Raw genomic sequence first — 19,372 nt, forward strand, 5'->3', positions numbered from 1 at the left:
TGGTAGCAGCATTCATTGTATTTTTGATCACACCTTCTAAAGACAGAGAAGACTTCCAGAACTGCTTCTGAAAGTGTCAAGAAAGATGGGATAGATTAGAAGAGTGGGGGCAGAGTCTGTGGGGGAGTAATGGTAATGTGTCTTTCACTGTAATAAATATTTAGAAATTTAAACCTTCATTGTGTGTTTTGGTCACTTCTCATGTGTGTTTTCATGTGTTCTCGTCTGTTTCAGAAATAAATAAGAAATTTCTCTGCTTTATTTTATAGTAGATACTGTATAATTTTGGCTAATCTGTTTTAAGATCTGTGATACATTTTTGTGTTTTGTTTATGTTTCGGCTTTTTGAGACCAACATCTCATTGTGTTTTTGAGGCTGGCCTTGAACTGATGAGCCCAGGCTGACCTTGAACTCAAGGCAGCTTCCCCAGAGAGCCTTTTAATTTTTGCACACTATTGTACATTTAGCATCTTTTAATCCAAAGAGTGTCTTATCATTTAATTATACCACTGAGTAAAATCAGTTGGCCTTGCAAGGTTTTTTCAGGACTTGCCAGTTTGCACACATTCGGGGATTTGTTTGGGCCATATTTGCTGTTTCTTTCTTTATGTTTATTTGTCTTTCTCATTTTTCTCGACCACTTGGACTAGAGAGAGCAATTATTTACTATTTTCAAAAATATCAAGTGATTTTTGAAAAAATATTTTTATATTTTCAAGGTTTAGTTTTGATTTTTTTCTTTCTTGCTTACTCGCTGTTTTTTTTTTTTTTCTAGTTTCATTTTCAGTTCTCATTCTGTCTTCATTGGTTTTAATTTGCTCTTTTTTTCCTACTTTTTTTTTTCCTACTTTTTTTTTTTAACTTGAAAGTTGTACACATTTATGGGAACGTGTGATGCTCTCATACACTGTGCATCCCCTTGAACATTTATCATATCTTTATGGTGAAAAGTTAAAAATGTGATCTTTTGCCTATTTGAAGTGCACAACACATTATTGTTATCTAGAGTTCCCCTACTGCCAGAACCACTCCAGAACCTGCTGCTGTCTAACCATAATTTAATACCCGCTAGCCAGCTTTCTTTATCCCTCCCTACCTCCTGTGAGTCCAGCTTCGGTAGACACCATTCTGCTTCTCGTGTTTATGAGATGACCTTTTTTGGTTTTCACATATGAGTGAGATCATGGGAGTGCTTATCTTTCTGTGCCTGGCTTATTTCGCTTAACAAGCAGCCTCCCATTCCATCTGTTTTGTTGCTAATGACAGGATGTCATTGTGTATATATGCTACTTTTTTTATTCATTCATCAGTGGATGGGTACTTTGGTTGTTTCCATGTCTGAGCGATTGTGACTCGTGCTACAATAAACATGGAGTGCAGACGTCTCTCCCACATGCTCATTTTATATTTTTTAGGCATATACCCAAAGGATTGTAGATCGTATATAGATCTATTTTTAATTTTTTTAAAGGAGGAGAGGTTTAATTTGGTTCATATTTAAAATGTTTTAAGATTAACTTCCATACTTTTTTCTAGAATGGATATACTAATTTAGATTCTTGCCAACAGGGTACAAGAGATGCCTTTTCTCTATATCCTCACCACTACTTGTTTGATGTAGTCTTTTTATTTTGGTGTAATCTTTTTAATAATAACCATTTTTAAGTTGGATGAGGGTATTTCTCATTGTTTCAATTTGCATTTCTCTTGTTGGCCATCTGTGTATCTTTTGGGAAATATCTTTGGTTCTAGCGCTTTTATTTTTAAATTGTGTGTTTTTTCCATTGACTGTGACTTTTTGACTTCCTTATATATTCTGTGTATCAGCTTTATGGTTTTCAGTTTTTTTCCTCTCATTTTGTTGATTGTTTCCTTGTTCTATGGATTGTTTCCTTTGCTTTGCTATATAAAAGCTCTTTGGTTTGATGTCATCCTATTTATGTATTTTTGCTTTTGAAACCTTGTCCATATAATCCTTGCTCATTCCAATATTCTAGTTTTTTTCCTATGATTTCTTTAAGTTCCATGCCTTACATTTTAGTCTTTATTTTCCTACTTACTTTAGGTGGATATATTGAATTGTTAATCTGTCCTTGTTTGAAGAGCACATTGTGTTAATTCTCATAGCTTTGTAATAATTCATATTATATAAAGTGCAATTCCATGCATACCATATTTTTCATTTCCAATGTTATTTAAATTTAGTTCTCATCTGATAGATCTTTGATGAGGCTTTAAAATCTATGTAGAGAAACTTTCAGGTTATAGTATTTTATTTAGTTTTTAAAGAAAACTTTTGCTATTGTTTATTTTGAGACAGGTTCTAGTCCAGTCTGGACTCTTAACTTTTGATCTTTCTGCTTCTGCTTCTTCTTCTTTTTTTTGGTATGAGGAATCAAACTCAGGACCTCACTCTCACCGGGCAGGCGCTGCACCACTGAGCTATACCCCTGGCCCCTGCCTCTGCTTCTTTTAAATACCTGGACCATTTTATTCCGTTTCGAATAAATATATTAAAATATTTCTTTACATTTAATTCAGTGTATTCAAAGCTTTGATTTTTAATGACATTGTGTATGTTAAAATTCTATTTTCTAATTTTGTTATTTTTCAGAAATACAGGTAATATTTATATGTTAACCTAGAATCTAGTGACCTTGATTAAATCAGCTATGAGTTTATTGAGTGTGCTTATCTGTATATGTGGTTTTACTTATAGATATGTACTGTTGGGCTTTGTATAATCGGATTTTCAGCAAACAATGGTGGCTCTAGTTTTTCTTTGTAACGTTTACTTTTCTTAACTTATGTACAGAATGTGTCCTACTCTGTTCAGTCATGATGTTTAAAATGAGTCTTTTTTCCAGGGTAAAACCTTCCAGTACTGTGTAATTATATATTTTCTTGCTAATTTTGTTAGTTTTAAATCTAGTACTCTATCAGATGAAGGAATTTTTTGTCATGAATGTGTTTTAAAATTCTCAAATACTTTTATGATTCTATTGAGGTAATCATGCAGGCAGTTTTTTCTGCGTAGTATTATTTTCTGAATGATATATATGTATTTTTCCATCCCCTTAATTTTTTTTTATTTTTCCATTCCCTACATTAAATTGAATGGTCATCTATTATGGTCATATTTTTGGTAAAGTTTGAATCGGTTTGCTAATATCATGTTAATAAGGGATTTTAGTATTGCACTAGAAAAAGGCATGGTTTATTGGAGATACCCTCCTCCCATGGTGTTGAGATCAAAATCAGGGCCAGCAGTCTACCATTGAGCTACATCCTAGCCTTCCTATTTAAAAATACTTCTTTTTTCTCCTAGCACAAGTCCATCTTATTGCTGTGTAGATCTATATTCACTTCGTACTGGGGAGATGGTCAAGTCCATTCAGTTTAAAACACCTATTTATGATCTTCACTGCAACAAGCGGTAAGCATTTAGGTAATATACCTCCTGGGCATTGTAATTTAGTAACCTAGTAATTTCATGACTTCGATTTATTAAGAAATAATCTCAAGGAAAATTCTTCCAAATTGTGTCCATTGAAAAAGCTGCTGTAAATTTTGATAAATATATTCAGACTTCCAGTCTTGACCCACTGGGAAATTATGAATTCACTGTAGTGGATATAACCAGAATTTTAAAAACAAAATGGAAAAAGAATTGAAAATATCTGAGAAAACATAGAAAGCTTAATTTTCCTGATAAACCCTTTATATATAGAATGTGTATGCTTATGTGTATTTGTATATTTATTGGTTATGTGAGCTGTGATATTGTGATATTGGTGGGAGGACTCACTAAAACTTTTAAAAAGTGTGTTTCTAAATGTAAAATATTCTTTAACTTTTTTTTTTTTTTTTTTTTTTTTACTGCTTTACACTTCATATGTAGCTAAAACAGGCACTGAATTGATTTTCCTCCTTTACAGTTTTGGGATAATATTTACATCTAGGCTGAACTGCTCTCTGACTCCTAGTGATAATGACAAATTAACTACAGAATGTAAGAAAAGAAAGAAATTTTTGAACTCTTATTGCACAGTCCTTTCATTTTACATTTGATAATCTGAAGTCCTATGATGATTAATGCCTTAATCAATAATCTTCAGCATAAGGTATAAATATGCTATCATCTGAAAGCAACATCTGCAATACAACTGAAATACTTTCTGCCATTTCAATAAATTCAAGAGAAACAAGATATTCTCAGGTTAGATTTTAAAGAGATACTTCAAAAGGATATACTAGTAAATGAAAAGTAAAGAAAACAAATATCACTATTGTTAGAAGTATTTGAATTTAAGTTAAAAAACATGAAAGTTAAAGGAAATAGAAGAAACAGCATAGTAGTGGTGTGGTAGCACATGAAATTAATCAGAATCACATAGAAGTGGTAAACCATATCACTGAATGGTGTGATCCCATAAATAATTCATTTAACCCAGAAAACTTTTCTTTGTCCTGTTGAAAACTAGGTTACATATTATTGAGCCAAAAAGAAACCTTAACACACTGTAAAAGGAAGTAAAGAGATTTTTAGAGCACACTTGTATTACTTGTTTTAATACGTAACTATGCTAGAAAACAGAAAAAATAGAAACTTCCCAAGTACTTTTTTTGGGCTTAGTTTAAATTAGAAAAGAAATAAAGTCTGTAATTATGTATCATTGAAAATTAATAGCAGGGCCTGTGATATAGCTCAGTGGCACAGTGCCTGCCTGGCAAGTGCAAGGTCCTGAGTTTGATTCCCAGTGCCAAAAAAAAAAAAAAAGAAAAATTAATAGCAAAATATGTCTGAGGCAAATCTTTGGGAGCTAAGTAAAAAAGTTTCTGATTCACCAGAGATTGTCGTCATCTATATCTCAGTATTTTCATTCTTACAAAAAGCATATAGATACATAAAAGCAATTTTAAAAACCATCTGTAGCTCATGGTTAGCTTATAACTTGAAATTTCAAATGTGAGACCAGCAGAACTTGTTCAAGAACCTATGGAAGATGTGATGTGACGTAGATTATGTTGAAGAAAGAAAAATCAATTGTGGTTTCTTTCCAGATACACCAGGCCTTAGAACCATTAGAGAGCCAGTAGCTTACTAGAGAAGCCAGAAGAAGTTACTAGAGGCTGAGAACTGTGCAGGAATAGATGTGATCAGGAAAACAACCTTTGTTCATGGGGCAGACAATTTTAAGGGGAAAGTTGTCTCCAAGTAAATAAGTGTAATAAAGCGTAGGTATGGAATAACCCTTACTGAAACAAGGCAGCAACACTGACTTGGAAGATTGGTCACTGTCCCTCTTTAAGCCCTCTGAATAAGCCGTTTTCAAAGTTAGCAGTTATTCTGGGCCTGTCCCACTGTTGTATACTTGGATCTGTTTTGATGCTTAGGCAGATGACTTGTCATCTTAATTAACGATTTGCAGCTTGAGAGTAACTGAACTTGAGCTTTATTTAAGGAATTACACTAAGGGATCCTCATCTGTACTTGGATCTGATGTAGATGATGAGACTAGGCCTTTGCTCTAAGGCTAAGAGGTTCTGAGGGGATTTGAGAGAGAGGGAGGGAAAGTATATGTTCTGAATGTTGGAGGGATATCCATAATTGAGTCACTTAAAAATTTATATGAGGCAGTTGTGTTGGGATAGATATACTTTTAGATTCTTCGATATTCTTTCTTTCAAGCACCAGGATTTAATTTCCCCAAACTTGAATGTTGGATGGACTTAATAGCTTATTTAAAATGACTAGAATATAGTAAAAGTTGTGGTAAGCAATTTTGAAGCAGGAGATTAAGGTGTAGATCTAAAAAGGTGGGTATAATAAGAGAATAGCTTATAAATACCAGATACTCTGATATAGACACAACTAAAGTTAGGAATAGAAAAAAAGGAATACAAAGTACTGTAGATGGAAGTAAGATAGTAATAGGTGATCATGGAAAGAATTAAAGTAGCCCAAGAAAGGAAATTAGGGGAGGGGTTAGAAACCTTCGCCTCCATAAAGGCAAAACATTCCACATTGCAAAGGGGAGTGCAAACCTTACATATCAATCATGCTGTTAATATAAATAAATTTAAATCACTCATAGCAAGATATTTTCAAATAGACTCAGTAAACAAACCAAAGGATTAACCTTTCTGATGTCCAGACATATTGATAATTCATCAGTTGTGTATTCCAGGCACACTTTCATGATTGTATTGAGTGAAAATCTCAACAGAGAAAGGATCTTCAAAATAGATCAGTAGAGTCTACACCTGTAATCCCAGCACTCAGGCGGCTGAGGCAGGAGGATTGCCATTAGTTCAAGGCCAACCTGGGCTACATAGTGAGTTCTAGGCCAGCCTGAACTACACAGCAAGACCCTGTCTCAAAACACACAAACAAACAAACAAACAATAAACCCCGACACCCCTCCCCCCCAAAACCAAAACCAAACCAAAACAAAATAGATCAGTAGAAATTTTACAGTTTGAAGAGTAGAGATCAAAAAATAGAAAAATATACCAGAGCCTCATGGATCTATTAGACAATAGCAGATGATTTAAGAAGATAAGTTAGAAAATATTACTTGAAAAAATAATTTAAAAATATTACACAAATTTTACAAAGAACATAAATTTATATATTTAAGGTCCCCAGGAACACCAAGTAGCATAAAGAAGAAGAAGACTATTCCTAGGTATATCATAGTAACATAGCATAGCAGCATAGGGAAATTAAAAGTAACTTGAAAACACTTAGATAAAATAAAACACATTATATGTGTAGAAAGAACAATTGGAAGTATGCTGGACTTGCCTGGAGCATGCAGAAGAATTGTCACTCAGAAGAAATCTTCCATTTTGTTACTTCTGCTGCTTTCAGTTTGTATTCTCCTCCTTCCTGTAGAATGAACTGCACACCTACGTATATATGTCTTAGATCCCATGTATCCATCCACATATTTTCGTCCGACTGTACATTCCCTCTATGCACCTACCCCAGTTTTCTTAAATTAAGAGTTTTATTTTTTCACCACTGAACAATCAGTGTTCTCTCCATGGTTGCATTGATTTTGAAGTTCCTGTTACTATGTGTTAGTTTTTGGATCTTGTCTTACTGAGCTGTATTCAGGATTTACAAAACTAATATTTGTTAATATTCTACTATGTACCAGGCCTGCATTTCAGCCCCGCGTGTTTGTCAGTAAACAAAGCTTCTTTTTTGTTTTGCTTTGTTTTAGTTTTTTGAGACAGGTCAAAACCCAAATTCCTATCTTTATCCCATTGTGTTTTTAACAAAGACAGACTCTCAAATTAGGGTAGGTGCCAGCAAAAGGAATTGGGTGTTTGAAGGCTCAGCTGTACACAGAGTACCCAAGGCAAATCTGTCTCCTGTAAGGAACTCTATGGAATTATAGCAGAGCTCTGTCAACTCCTACAGTTGTGTGTGAGTTGTGTTTTGTATTTGGGTTGATGAAGGAAAAGACGCTATGAAGGCTGAAAATGAGAGGAAGCCCCAAATGTGAAGGGGATCTGTGCCTTAACATTCACAGCATATGTGCTCCTTGGGGCCCTGAGACAAAGCAAGTCCAGCAGCTCCTGTGCCTCACCTTTGAGAACTCAGAGTTGGGTCATCTTGTTACAAATTTGTTGTTGCTTTGTTGTTAAAAAGGTATGGCGAGCCCTACACAGAGTCCTGTACGCTATATTAGAAATTCAAGCTAATATTTACAAGTATTTTTATACTACTGGGAGGTTGAGAGTTCTTTGTCTCATTGTGGGTTTTTTGTTTTTTTTTTTTTGGTACTGGGAATCAAACTCATGACCTTGGCCAGGCAGGTGCTTGTGCCACTGAGCTATATCCCTGGCCCTGTTTTGTTTTTTGAGGCAGGGTCTCACTATATAGTTCAAGATGGGCTTGAACTTCCTATGTACCCCAGGCTGTCCTCAAACTCGCAGCAATCTTTCTGCTTCCTCCAGCCTCCTGAGTGCTGGAGTTATAGACGTGCACTACACCTGAATTATTTGATTATTTTTTCTAGATAATTAACAATTCGTGTAAAGGAACAGTACAGACCTTGGTAAATAACATTTACATACAGAAATTTTTTTTTTTCTATCAAGGTGCAATGTGTAAGATGGCTTGGGCTATTATTATAGCAACAGAACATAGTCGAAGTTTGTTACTGAGTGTTTATAAGTCATAATAAATAACCCCCTAAAAACAGAGAACTCTTTTAACAAACCTACCTGGGGGGAAAATAATCACAAAAATGTAATGGTAATTATTCATTAAAAGTTTTTTAGTGTGGCAAATATAACTTTTAACAAATGAACAAATTAATAAAGCATGCATTTTAAATACTAAATCTTTGCTTTTCTCAGTAATTATTAGTATGTGTTTTAATATTTACCTGTACCCAATTTGGAAAAAAAACAGTATATGAAGTATTTCTTTGCAATTACCATTTTTTAAACTAGATTTTTAGAAATTTTTAAACTTGACAATTTGTATTGATTCTAGTTAAATTTTAATAAATTGAGTGAATCAGGAAATTTACACTGAGTTGCATTTGTCTTAGATTTTCTTTGTGTGTATGTGTTGAGAAATTCAGCATTTTAAAGTGATGGATTATATAAATCCATTTTGTTTAATTCCACAACTCTGAAACATAGTGAACAATGAACTCTGTTGATATCATTTACTCTTAAGGCTATATATTTAAAATGAAGGAAAATTAAACTTTATTAAGAGAAAAACTTTTTTTGAGGTGATAGCTTTTTTTCAGTAACATTTTCTAGTCATTTCTGTCCTGCTTATATAAAAGATTTGCTTGCTTATATCTTTAAATCTAAGGTAGATAATTCCCAGCTTAAATAGCATAAAAATTGTTTTATTTTTAAATACAGATGATTTAACTGATTTATGATTTAAGGTTCATAGAAGTTTTACTTTTTTTCCTTTTTTCCCTCCAATTTTAGGATTCTCGTCGTAGTGTTACAGGAGAAAATTGCTGCCTTTGATAGCTGTACTTTTGCGAGAAAATTTTTTGTTACAAGTATGTATCAAATCATTGTATAAGCTTTGATGGGCTTTTGAGTTAATACTACTTGATACAGTCAGCAAACTAGTTATACTGCTATCGTCACTATTTCATTTGAATTGTGATACTCTTCCTATGATTTCTGTGGATGTTCTTATTCAGAAACTATGTGATACGTGATTTCACTTCGCCAGTGTATTCTTACCATACATATTCTGCATTACCTGTTTCTTCTTGCATACTCTCCTTGCATAGTTGTGATTAATTTCGTATATCTGGTTTTTTTTGAAAGCACTTGTTAAATTACTTGTTTACTTCCCATACTTGAGTAAGTAACTGGATTATTCTGTTTGAGGCTTTTGAAACACAAAGAAATATTTCCCATCTCTTTCTTCCTCTATCTTTACTCCACTTAATAAATTTTACTACTGTCCCCAAATTAAAAACTAAGCATAGAATCTAGTCCCAAATTATGTGCTCAAGCACATGGAATTAATATATTTGAGATGGTATGAAATTACGTGTATGAAATTTTGTCTAGAGCAGAAGGATTATGGGAGGGAGAAAGGGCAGGGGTGAGTGAGAGAGAACCCGGCTGACATTTTTTTAAAAAAATTTTTTATTTTTTTTGTCTTTTTGAGACAGGGTCTCACTACACAGTTCAGGCTGGCCTTGAGCTCACCTTGTAGCCCAGGCTGGCCTCAGACTTGCAATGATCCTCCTGCCTCAGCCTCCCAAGTGCTGGGATTACAGGTGTGCACCACCACACCCGGCCCAGTTGACATTTTAGATTCGTATTTGCTTATGGAATTGTTGGCCTTTGCAAGTAGTGTATCGTATTAGACAGGTTGGCAGGCTGAAAATTTCAGCAGAAATCCGTTATACTCTGTAGTCCTAAGACTGTCTCAGGGAGAATTTTGTTTATTCTTTTTTTTTAGTCCATATTTTCCATTCTTTTTTCAGCTTCTGCAACTGATCATGGAAGCTTTAGTTGAGTTTTCCCAGAGATTCTGATGTGTACATTCTGAAGAAATAATTTAATTGTTCTCAATTTTGAAATGAGCCAAGAATTTCAATTGTATTTGTTGGAGGTCTTGAAATACTATATCTATTTACACAGATATTTACAGAGTATTTGCTGTGTACCAAGCACTGATTAGTAGCTATTTTTATGTATAAAATTGCTTTCTTTGAGACAATTACTACAGTATATGTTGGATATAATTATATACACCATACACCACAGTTCATTATAGTACATTATTTAACATTTTGTAGACCATGAAGAAAAATAAGACAAGTGCATGTTTATAATCTTTTTTTTTCCTCTGAGATGTGCAGTAGTATGTAGTGTAGGCTGGCCTTGAACTCATTTATGTAGCCCAGCCTGGCCTCGAACTCATGCTGAGCCTCCTGCCTCAGCCTCCCAAGAACAGGGATTACAGGCGTGTGCCACCATGCTCGGTACTATATTTGTTATATTTCTAATTAAATAATTAGGAAAACAGAGCCATGTAATGGTTCTATCCATTTATGCCAGTTAAATAGGATATAGAAAATGAATCAGAACAGTGTATAGACATTTCAGCCAGATCTAGGTGCCAGATTTTCCTGAGTTGCTTTCATCTCTTTTTATCAGTAGTTTTATGGTTTTTATTATTCATCAAAAATACTTGTTTCAAGGCTTCTGCAATGTTTGATACCTCTGTTGCAACTCCAATTTAATTTTATACTTATAATCTGTATTTTGTGGTAGTGGATATTACTGTCAAGTCAGGAGCATAGAGATATCCTTTGCTTTCTTTTTTTTAGCTCTTTAAAAAGTAGATATTACCTGGTGTTGTGGTGCATGTGGTCATCCCAGCCCTTGAGGGGGCTGAGGCAGGAGGATTGCTATGGGTTCAAGGCCAGCCTGGGCTACATAATGAGTTGAGGTTCAGTCTGAACTGTATATATTGAGACCCTGGGTCCCCCATCAAAAAATATTGTGTTGCCTCACTTGAGTGGTGAATTGCAGAGAAAATAAAAAGTAATTATTTGTTAAACTAGTTTAATTATGTGGTAAAGAACATTTTGAAATTTTAGCTCAGGGCCAGGGATATAGCTCAGTGGCACAGTGCCTGTCTGCCAAGTGCAGGGTCCTGAGTTCAATTCCCAGGACAAAAGAAAAAAAAAGAAGAAAAAGAAATTTTAGCTCTGTTTAAATATTAGGGTCTGCTGGAATGAGTATGTTTCTTTGTAATAAATGGCAAATGGCAAACATAAAGACAGTGTAGAAGGGACAAACAAGAGGTTAATAAGGTAGAGCTGGTGACATTTTTATCTTTTAGGGCATATTTATAGTGTTTTTTGGTAAATATAAAAGTTTGTATTTCTTTTTTTTTTTTTGGTTTTTCTCTGGTACCGGGAACTGAACTCATGACGTTGCGCTTGCCAGGCAGGCACTTTGCCGCTGAGCTAAATCCCCAGCCCCTAAAAGTTTGTATTTCCAAAAATTCTCTTAATGTACTGCTTCAAAATTTACAGGGCAAAATTAGCTTTATTGTGAATACAAATTTGAAAAGAAGCTCTTTTTTATATTAGTCTTAAATTCAATTTGAAGGACACAGAGGTCTGTAATAATTTTGATACATTGGGATTAAAAGATCCTTTTCATCATACTCTTATTGATGAAAATGGACATAATTTGATTGGCTTAAAACATTTTAGATGAAATGATGTAGATGTAGCTGATAACTTGTACATTATTCTGTACATACGAGTGACATTTGTGTCTACTAATAATAGTATCACTAGAATTTGTATCTTAATTCTTTATCTTCTTTCTCTTTTTCTTACTGCCTTTTGGGGACATCTTTGCTTTACCTTACGCACTAAATAGTTCAAACAAGTACTAGTCTCTTAATTCTTAGGGCTCTTCATGATAGGAAAAAAAGATCTAGAAGGATCAACAGTGTTTGTGGTAGTGTACTCAGGTATTTTGCGAGTGAATGCAGCTTATAACTAAATCCTAGTCATGTGGTTTGTGGTCTGCAGTAATGAAGTTTTCGTGTTTCCTGACCCAGGAGGCGTCTCATTCTCTTAGGGTGCTGTTTGTGGGATGGCTCTCATGGACTGCGATGCCTTGCAATCTCTTACTTCATGTGGATTGCAGAAAAACTGAAGTGTATGTTACTTAAGAATATGTTACAAGGTATACTTTATATAAAAAGGAGTTCAGAAAACAGCAACAACAAAGTTTGTGATTTCTTTTCCTACTCTGAATAGTATTTATTGTGACATTTCACTTCAGTCCTAACTGCTTTATCAAATACCCTTGGCAATACTACTCATAGTTTTCATTTCACAGTTCCATTAAAAGTATGCCATTCTTATTTTAAAATAATTCTGCAGAACTTGAAAACCCTAAGGATCAGATGTATGCATATACTTTTAGGTGGCTAAGAGTGATAATATTTTACCTCTCCCCTTCCCACCCCGGCCCCGTTCCTGTAGCCAGTCTGAAACTTCATATAGTTTACACACATTTCTCTGTGTTTAGCTTTCTGTTGTCACATAAGTGACATAGTTCTGCCTGTTACCACATGCAGGGATTTGGGACAGAGAGTTGGTGAGACTGTGCATACTGAGATAGCTTTTGTGGTAGCTCATTTGCTCCTACCACATACCTTTTCTCCTGGTGATTGGTACTAAGTTCACATCCCATGTGGAGTGAAATCTTGTTTATGAGGATGTTGTTTTGACCATGCAAGCATTTAACTTCTGAAATAGTCTGAGAAGCGCTTAGTTGAATGCCTCAGTTGTGTATAGGACAATGAAGGTACTGTAAAGTAAGTAGAGACAGCTGTGTCCATCAGAGCAAGCATCATGGGAATTTGTGCCAAAGGGTGCGTGGAACAGGTAACGAGAGCTGATAGAGAACTGCTAGCAGAGCACGTCCAGTGTGATGAGAAAGGAGACACCTTTGTATTTGGTTGTACAGAAAAGTTGGCTTGGAGCAGCTGTCTGATGTAGAAATCCAAAACCCAGGTATGATTAGGAAAACAAAAGACAAAGACTGATAGATGTCATTAGTAGTCATTTTAAGTGTCTTTAAATTGAAAGGCAGATAGGAAGTCTCCAGGGAGACCAAAGAGTATCCAATAAGCAGTCTCTTTCCCTTGGTCTCTGGTTTTACTTTGTGGAAGAATTATTTCTTACAGTCTTAATGGTATTAGTGTATGTGTTCCTCATTTGTGATGATAAATAACAAATGGAAATGAATTTAAAAGAGCTTTCAAATGCAAAGTTCATTTCTTTTTAAGTTTTACAGTGAAGAACTTTGTTTTCTCTGCTAAGAGGCCCATTTGAAACCCGGGTATAGTCTCATATGTACTTACCAATGTCCACTTGTGAATGTTTGCAAGTAGTTTCGTAGCACAGAAAACAAATTTTTCACTGTAAAAACCACTGTGGATTGCATTTGTGCAATCCTGGCTGTTTGGGCTCTGCGTCAAATGCTTGAGGCCTCAGTGATAATTTTAGGGGCTGGGCAGGTAGTCAGTCTTTAGTGGATACACACTGAGTATGTGTGGAGTGAACTGTTTGATTTTTCCTTTCTTTGTAAATAGTGCTCACCTGTTGAGCTTTAGAGTAGCAGTGCTCCACAATTCTTGTGTTCCATATACGTGAAAAATAAGAATAAAAGGAAGTTATCTCGAAGTTCCTTGAGTCTTAAAAGGGTCACTAATCAGCTGTACGATAGTTAAGAAATCCTCAGTGCCATTTAGCATTTCCTGTGTTTTTCTGTGGAGTGCGCTCGCAGTACTTCCAGCTGTGACTGACGACTTTCACTAATCATAGATATAGTTAGCACTCACCCATTTTGTGGTCTCTTTCAGGTCTTTTTATTTTTGAACATTACATTGCATGGATTTCCTACATTTTAATCTATTCATCTGTTTGTTATAGGGGTGATATCAGAACATCCAAATATCATATAAGGGAAATATTATAACTCCCAGCGTGTTAGATGTCTGATACACCAAGATCACGTTCTCTAAAAATCGAAAATGAATTCTAGGAACAATGGAGATTAAGAGTAGGAGGATATTTATTGATAGAAGGGATAGCAAGCCCCTGTCAGAGGAACACGAGGGGTCCTGAATGGATAGCCCAGGGATCCCACTTAACAGGGAAATTTGACAGAGCAGTACTCATGTGGGTACAACGTGGGTTATGACTATGATTAACCAATAAGGGTACAAGTGCAGACGCTTAGGTAATAGTAATCTAATGGGGAAACAGGTCACTTGGCAAGGGTGCATGGAAAGAACAGACTTTTTTTAAGGAAATGATTGTTCTGGAGGCCTTGGTCACCCGCCTGGCTGTCTGATGTCTGTGGAAGCTTCGTTAGGCCTGGTGTTTGTCCTTTGAGGGAGTATACAGGCCTGGTCATCTTGCCTTTGTCTTGAGGCCTGATCTCAAACAGATGTGTCTCCAGCCACTGTTGAGATGTGTTTCACCTTTCTCCTGGTTCTCTTGGGGGTCTAGCCCTGTCTGACTGCCTGTGATTTTTCTGCCTAGCTTAGGTGTCTGTAATACATTCACAGATACTTGCTTTGTTTATACTTTGGACTATTACGGGTAATGCTTACATGAATACTAGAACACAAGTTTTTATGCAGATGTACTTTTTCAACTTGAACATTTGTTGATAGTTTTTTTGTAATTTTGTGCATTTCCCTGAAGGCTAATGACACTGAGAACTTTGATTTGTATATATATACCTTACTTATCTTTTCAATATTGAGGTTTAATAGTTCTTTGTATATTTTAATCAGATATATCATTTGCAGAAATTTCCCACTATTCTATAGGTTGTCCTTTCATTTCTTTGTATTCTTTGGAGTATAAAAATTTTAGGCTTATTTTAAATTAATTAATTAATTAATTATTTTTGCTTTTGACATGGGGTCTTGCTATGTGGCTGTAGGCCAGTTTTGTACTCTGTGTAACCGAGGCTGGCCTTTGAACTTGCAATCTTCCTGTTTCCATATCCAAACTGCTGGGATTATAGGTGTGCACCACCTCACCCAGCTTTCAAGAATTTTAGTGTTCATAAAGTCCAACTTACTGTATTCTTTGTCACTTGTACTTTTGGTGTCATAAACAGCTGTTGCTTAATCCAAGGTTATGAAAATTTATTGTGTTTTTTAAAAGAGTTGAATCAGTTTAAATTTTCATTTTAAGTCTTTCTTGTATTTTAGGGTAATTTTTTAATGTGGTATGATGTAGTGGTTCAATTTCTTTACCATCTCACTTTGTGGTTCAAGCTGGCCTTGAACTCCCTGTGAAGCCCAGGCTGGCCTCGAACTCACGGAGATCTCCTGCCTCAGCTCCCTGAGTGTGGGAATTATAGGCATGAGGGCCACACCTGGCTTAAACATACTACCACTTACTCTACTGTTATTTGTTGAATTGGGTATTCTTTTACTGTTGGCATGTCTTGGTTCCTTTGCAGAGATTAATTGAACATAAATGTAGGTACCTGCTTTTAAAAAATGTCTTAAATTTGTTTCTGCAAGGAAAAATGAGTCAGTATTTCAGAGAGCTTTTGGACATGTGTTCAAATTACCTCTCCATTATGACTGAAATACTGGAAGGATCCATGTAAAATTCTCATGTATCATCTGAATTACCTTTTTTTTACCCATTTAGAGTGTTGTTCGTTAATTTTACCTTCATTTAAATGGGGAATCTGAGCTCTTTTAATATTCAGTTCTCTCTTCTTACTCTGTTCAATGACATTATAAACATGTTGGAATTCATCTTACTATTACAGAGGTTCCCTTGCCCCCCCCATCATTTGTTTTTCAAGTTTAGATGGAGGCAAAGGTACATCTTTATGCTTATAATGTTGAGATAATGTTGAGTAGTTGATATTCTGCTCATCCCAGCTATAAATATTGTTTTGGTGAACTGAAAACAATTTTTATCCATTCTTATATACTACAGTTCTTGAGTTCTTGTAAGTTTCTACAATCTTGAACTCAACTAGTGAAATTCAGTATTGTAAACTCCATTTTTTCTTACAAGCTTAATAACCCCTAATAGTGGTTGAGGTAGTTATCAGAATTGAGAGATTATACTGACATTTAAAATTAATTGAAAGGCTGGGGAGATAGCTCAGCGGCACAGGTGCATGCCTGGCAAGTGTAAGGTCCTGAGTTCGATTCCTGGTACAAAAAAAAAAAAAATTAAAAAATTAGAAACATACCTCTGCTGTGATGCTAGCACTCAGAGGCATTTGGTTTGGTTCTTTTTTACAGATTTTAAATGGGAAAAACTTTCTTGTAAACCATATTAACATTCCTTTCTCCACCTCTGAATAATATTATTTTATTCAATAGGAGTCTATATTGTAAGTGCTGCACAATATACATTAGTGTATATTAGGGTGTGTTCTTCATACATACATTTTTAGTGTGTCTTTTGTTGTATATGCCACTGTCATATGCCTTCAGTGGACATGGTGATGTCACAGGTACTCAGAGTTCAAGTTCCCAGAACCCCAAAGCATCATGAGCACACCTTTTCAAACCATAGAGAAATAGTTTTTTTTTTTTTTTTCTGGTACCAGGAATTGAACTCATGACCTTGCGCTTGCCAGGCAGGCACTGTGCCACTGAGTGAAATCCCCAGCCCCAGTTTTTTTTTTAAATGAGTAAGAAAGTGAGAAAAATTTTATTTTGTGTTCAAGTCCTATTTAGTTCATTATCTTCCTTTCAAAATAAAAGATTGAAAGTAGATGGCAGTGTATGAGACCCAGCTGAAAACTGATCTCTAGTGCAAGCAGTGGCATTGTGTACTGCTATAATGTTTGTGTGTGCAGCAACAAAGTTTGTAAAGGACTAGTTTTGTCAGTTTTTCTCTCGTGTTTGTAAAACTTTTTATTAGTACATGATTGCAATCTGTAATAATTACTTTTCCCATGGGGAGTTGGTACATGCATATAACATGCCATGATGCTTTGATTAGTTTCAGTACGTTGTCTAACTTACTCAGATATATTTATTTTTATTTTCTGTTTTTTTGAGACAGAATCTCACTTTGTAGTTCAGGCTGGCCTTGAACTCACTGTGAAGCCCAGGCTGGCCTCGAACTCACGGAGATCTCCTGCCTCAGCTCCCTGAGTGTGGGGATTACAGGCATGAGGGCCACGCCTGGCTTAAACGTACTACCGAGTACTCCTGTGTGTCAGACATTGTTTAGAGTAGTGGAGATTCAGCAGTGAACAAAGGACACAACTCCTTGCGTTTACATGTCCTTCTGGTTAAGTTGCAGAGGGATAGAAAATGACTTAAATAGCAGAGCAGTCTGATGTTGGCTGGCACTGCAGAGAAGACTGATGTGGAGTCCTCACTGTAAATACGTGGCGCTGTGTGGTTCCTCAGTATCTTTCATTGAGGCGCCATTGGGGCTTGCTTGTTCTAGTTGGCCCCACGCCTGTGCATGTGTTCTTTTTTCCCCACCAGCATAGTATGGTCATTTCCTTTTAGGTTATCTTCCATAGTCTTATTTATCTTTTGTCCTTAACTGCCTAGGTCTGTTGTATCCTTTCTGTCGCCTCTTCTAAAATTCCTTTTCTGTGTTTGCTCTTCAGGGTTTGGAACTTAGAGGGGTGTCTATTAACTTCATTCTGTTTTTCAGGCATAGCAGTATAAGCTGACCGGTTATTATAAAAAGCCATCTTTGGTTCTTTCTACATTTGTTTCATTAATGGAGCGGAGTAAATACTGAAAAGAAATAACATAGAGGAAAAACTGTACCTCATTTGGCTATTAAAATAATGACTAGTAGTATGGGAATTTCATATTGAAAAATAATAAGCATTTGGCTTCTCTGTTTTTCTAACGTCAACATTTGATGCATGTACAAACAAAAAATTATTAAGAAATTTCTCAATATTACTATTTGAAATTTTCAGGTTGTTATCCTTGTCCTGGGCCAAACATGAATCCTATTGCTCTTGGGAGCCGTTGGCTTGCTTATGCGGAAAATAAGGTAAGGTGTAACCCATATTTTGGTTATTTGTAATGGAGCAAGTATTTAAGGATTTTTCCATAAGAAATATGTTTATTCTATTGGTGATTATCAATAACGACTGTTTACCTTACCAGTTTGCTTTGATTTTCATTGTGCGGTCAATATTTGGACTCTTTTAAGAATTTTTAAATGTTTGACAATTGTCCTTCAGCCAAGACTCGGTAGAACCTAATTTTTTTTAATCAGCTTTCTTCTATGTAAAGAACTTTATTCCAGTAATATTAAAGTACAGCACTGAGATTACAATAGCAGCAGTTTTGAAAAGGTTTCTGTGAAGTTTCTGTGAAGGAAGTTTCTGTGAAGGAAGAAATCAGGAGACAGGAGTAACTTCTGTCTTCTTGATAGATTGGAAATCTGGCTGTAAAATTATTTCTTTGGCCATGTATGCCAACAAGCAGATCTATAAAAGGTTATGGTTGTTTGTTTTAATAATCAAGTAACAAATCCTCATGTTCTTTTCCTTATTTTCCAGTTATTTATCGAATTGAGATTCCAAAGTTTTCATTATAAATGAAGATACAATGTTTATATACCAAGAAATTACTTCTGCACAGTTCAGTGCAAAATATAAATTTAAATTTTACGTAAGAAAGCATAAAGTAATTTTTATGTCATTTAGCATTCTCCATGTGAATGTAGAATAAAATCTAAAAAATAACTGAGGCACAAAGATCTCAAATCCAAGACCACCAGCTTAGCAAGATCCAGTTATAAAATAAAAAGTGGCCTGGAGATACATATAGCCCAGTGCAAAGGCCCTGGTTCCATCGACAGTACTACGAAAAGGAAGGAGAGAAAGAAAAAAGAAAAAAATAGTCCAGGCTTTAAAGATGGTTAATGATTTTATGTCATTTTTATTGGTTGCAAGGTTATTATTATATCTTTATGAAATAGTTTTTGACAAAATCTGGGTGTGGTAAGTATCGTGTGAAGCCACAGACCTAGTAAATCTCTAGTCTATGAAATGTACAAAATTAAGGAATGACTTAGGAAAGTCATTTTTTTTCTAGGTGAATTCCTGAATGTCTTATCCAAAAATCTGTCTACAGCGTTTATGATATTTTACATTTTCCTGAGTGTTCTATTTGTGTTCCATCTTCTTTGGTCTCTTGATTTTTCTGGAGTTGCTCATAAAAATAGCCCTTTTGTAATTACTCTTTTCAAATAAGATAAGCCCTTGTGTACATCGTGATATCTTATGTTTACATCTGTAGTGTATTTCTCTTGAGTGATGGAAACATCCTAG

General features: G+C 35.2%; 1 protein-coding gene across 1 annotated transcript in view; it reads left to right on the top strand.

The window, feature by feature from the left end:
* Nucleotides 1–19,372, top strand: part of Bcas3 (breast carcinoma amplified sequence 3) — a gene marked incomplete in the record, with an annotated part of 520,369 nt that overhangs the window by 110,485 nt on the left and 390,512 nt on the right. The window contains 3 exon segments of the mRNA XM_013519304.1: nucleotides 3,330–3,437; nucleotides 8,978–9,054; nucleotides 18,008–18,084. Of these exon segments, the coding sequence (XP_013374758.1) occupies nucleotides 3,330–3,437; nucleotides 8,978–9,054; nucleotides 18,008–18,084 (262 nt within the window).

Source organism: Chinchilla lanigera, unplaced genomic scaffold (assembly GCF_000276665.1).
Source record: "Chinchilla lanigera isolate Chin_1 unplaced genomic scaffold, ChiLan1.0 scaffold00050, whole genome shotgun sequence".
Classification (NCBI taxonomy): Eukaryota; Metazoa; Chordata; class Mammalia; order Rodentia; family Chinchillidae; genus Chinchilla; species Chinchilla lanigera.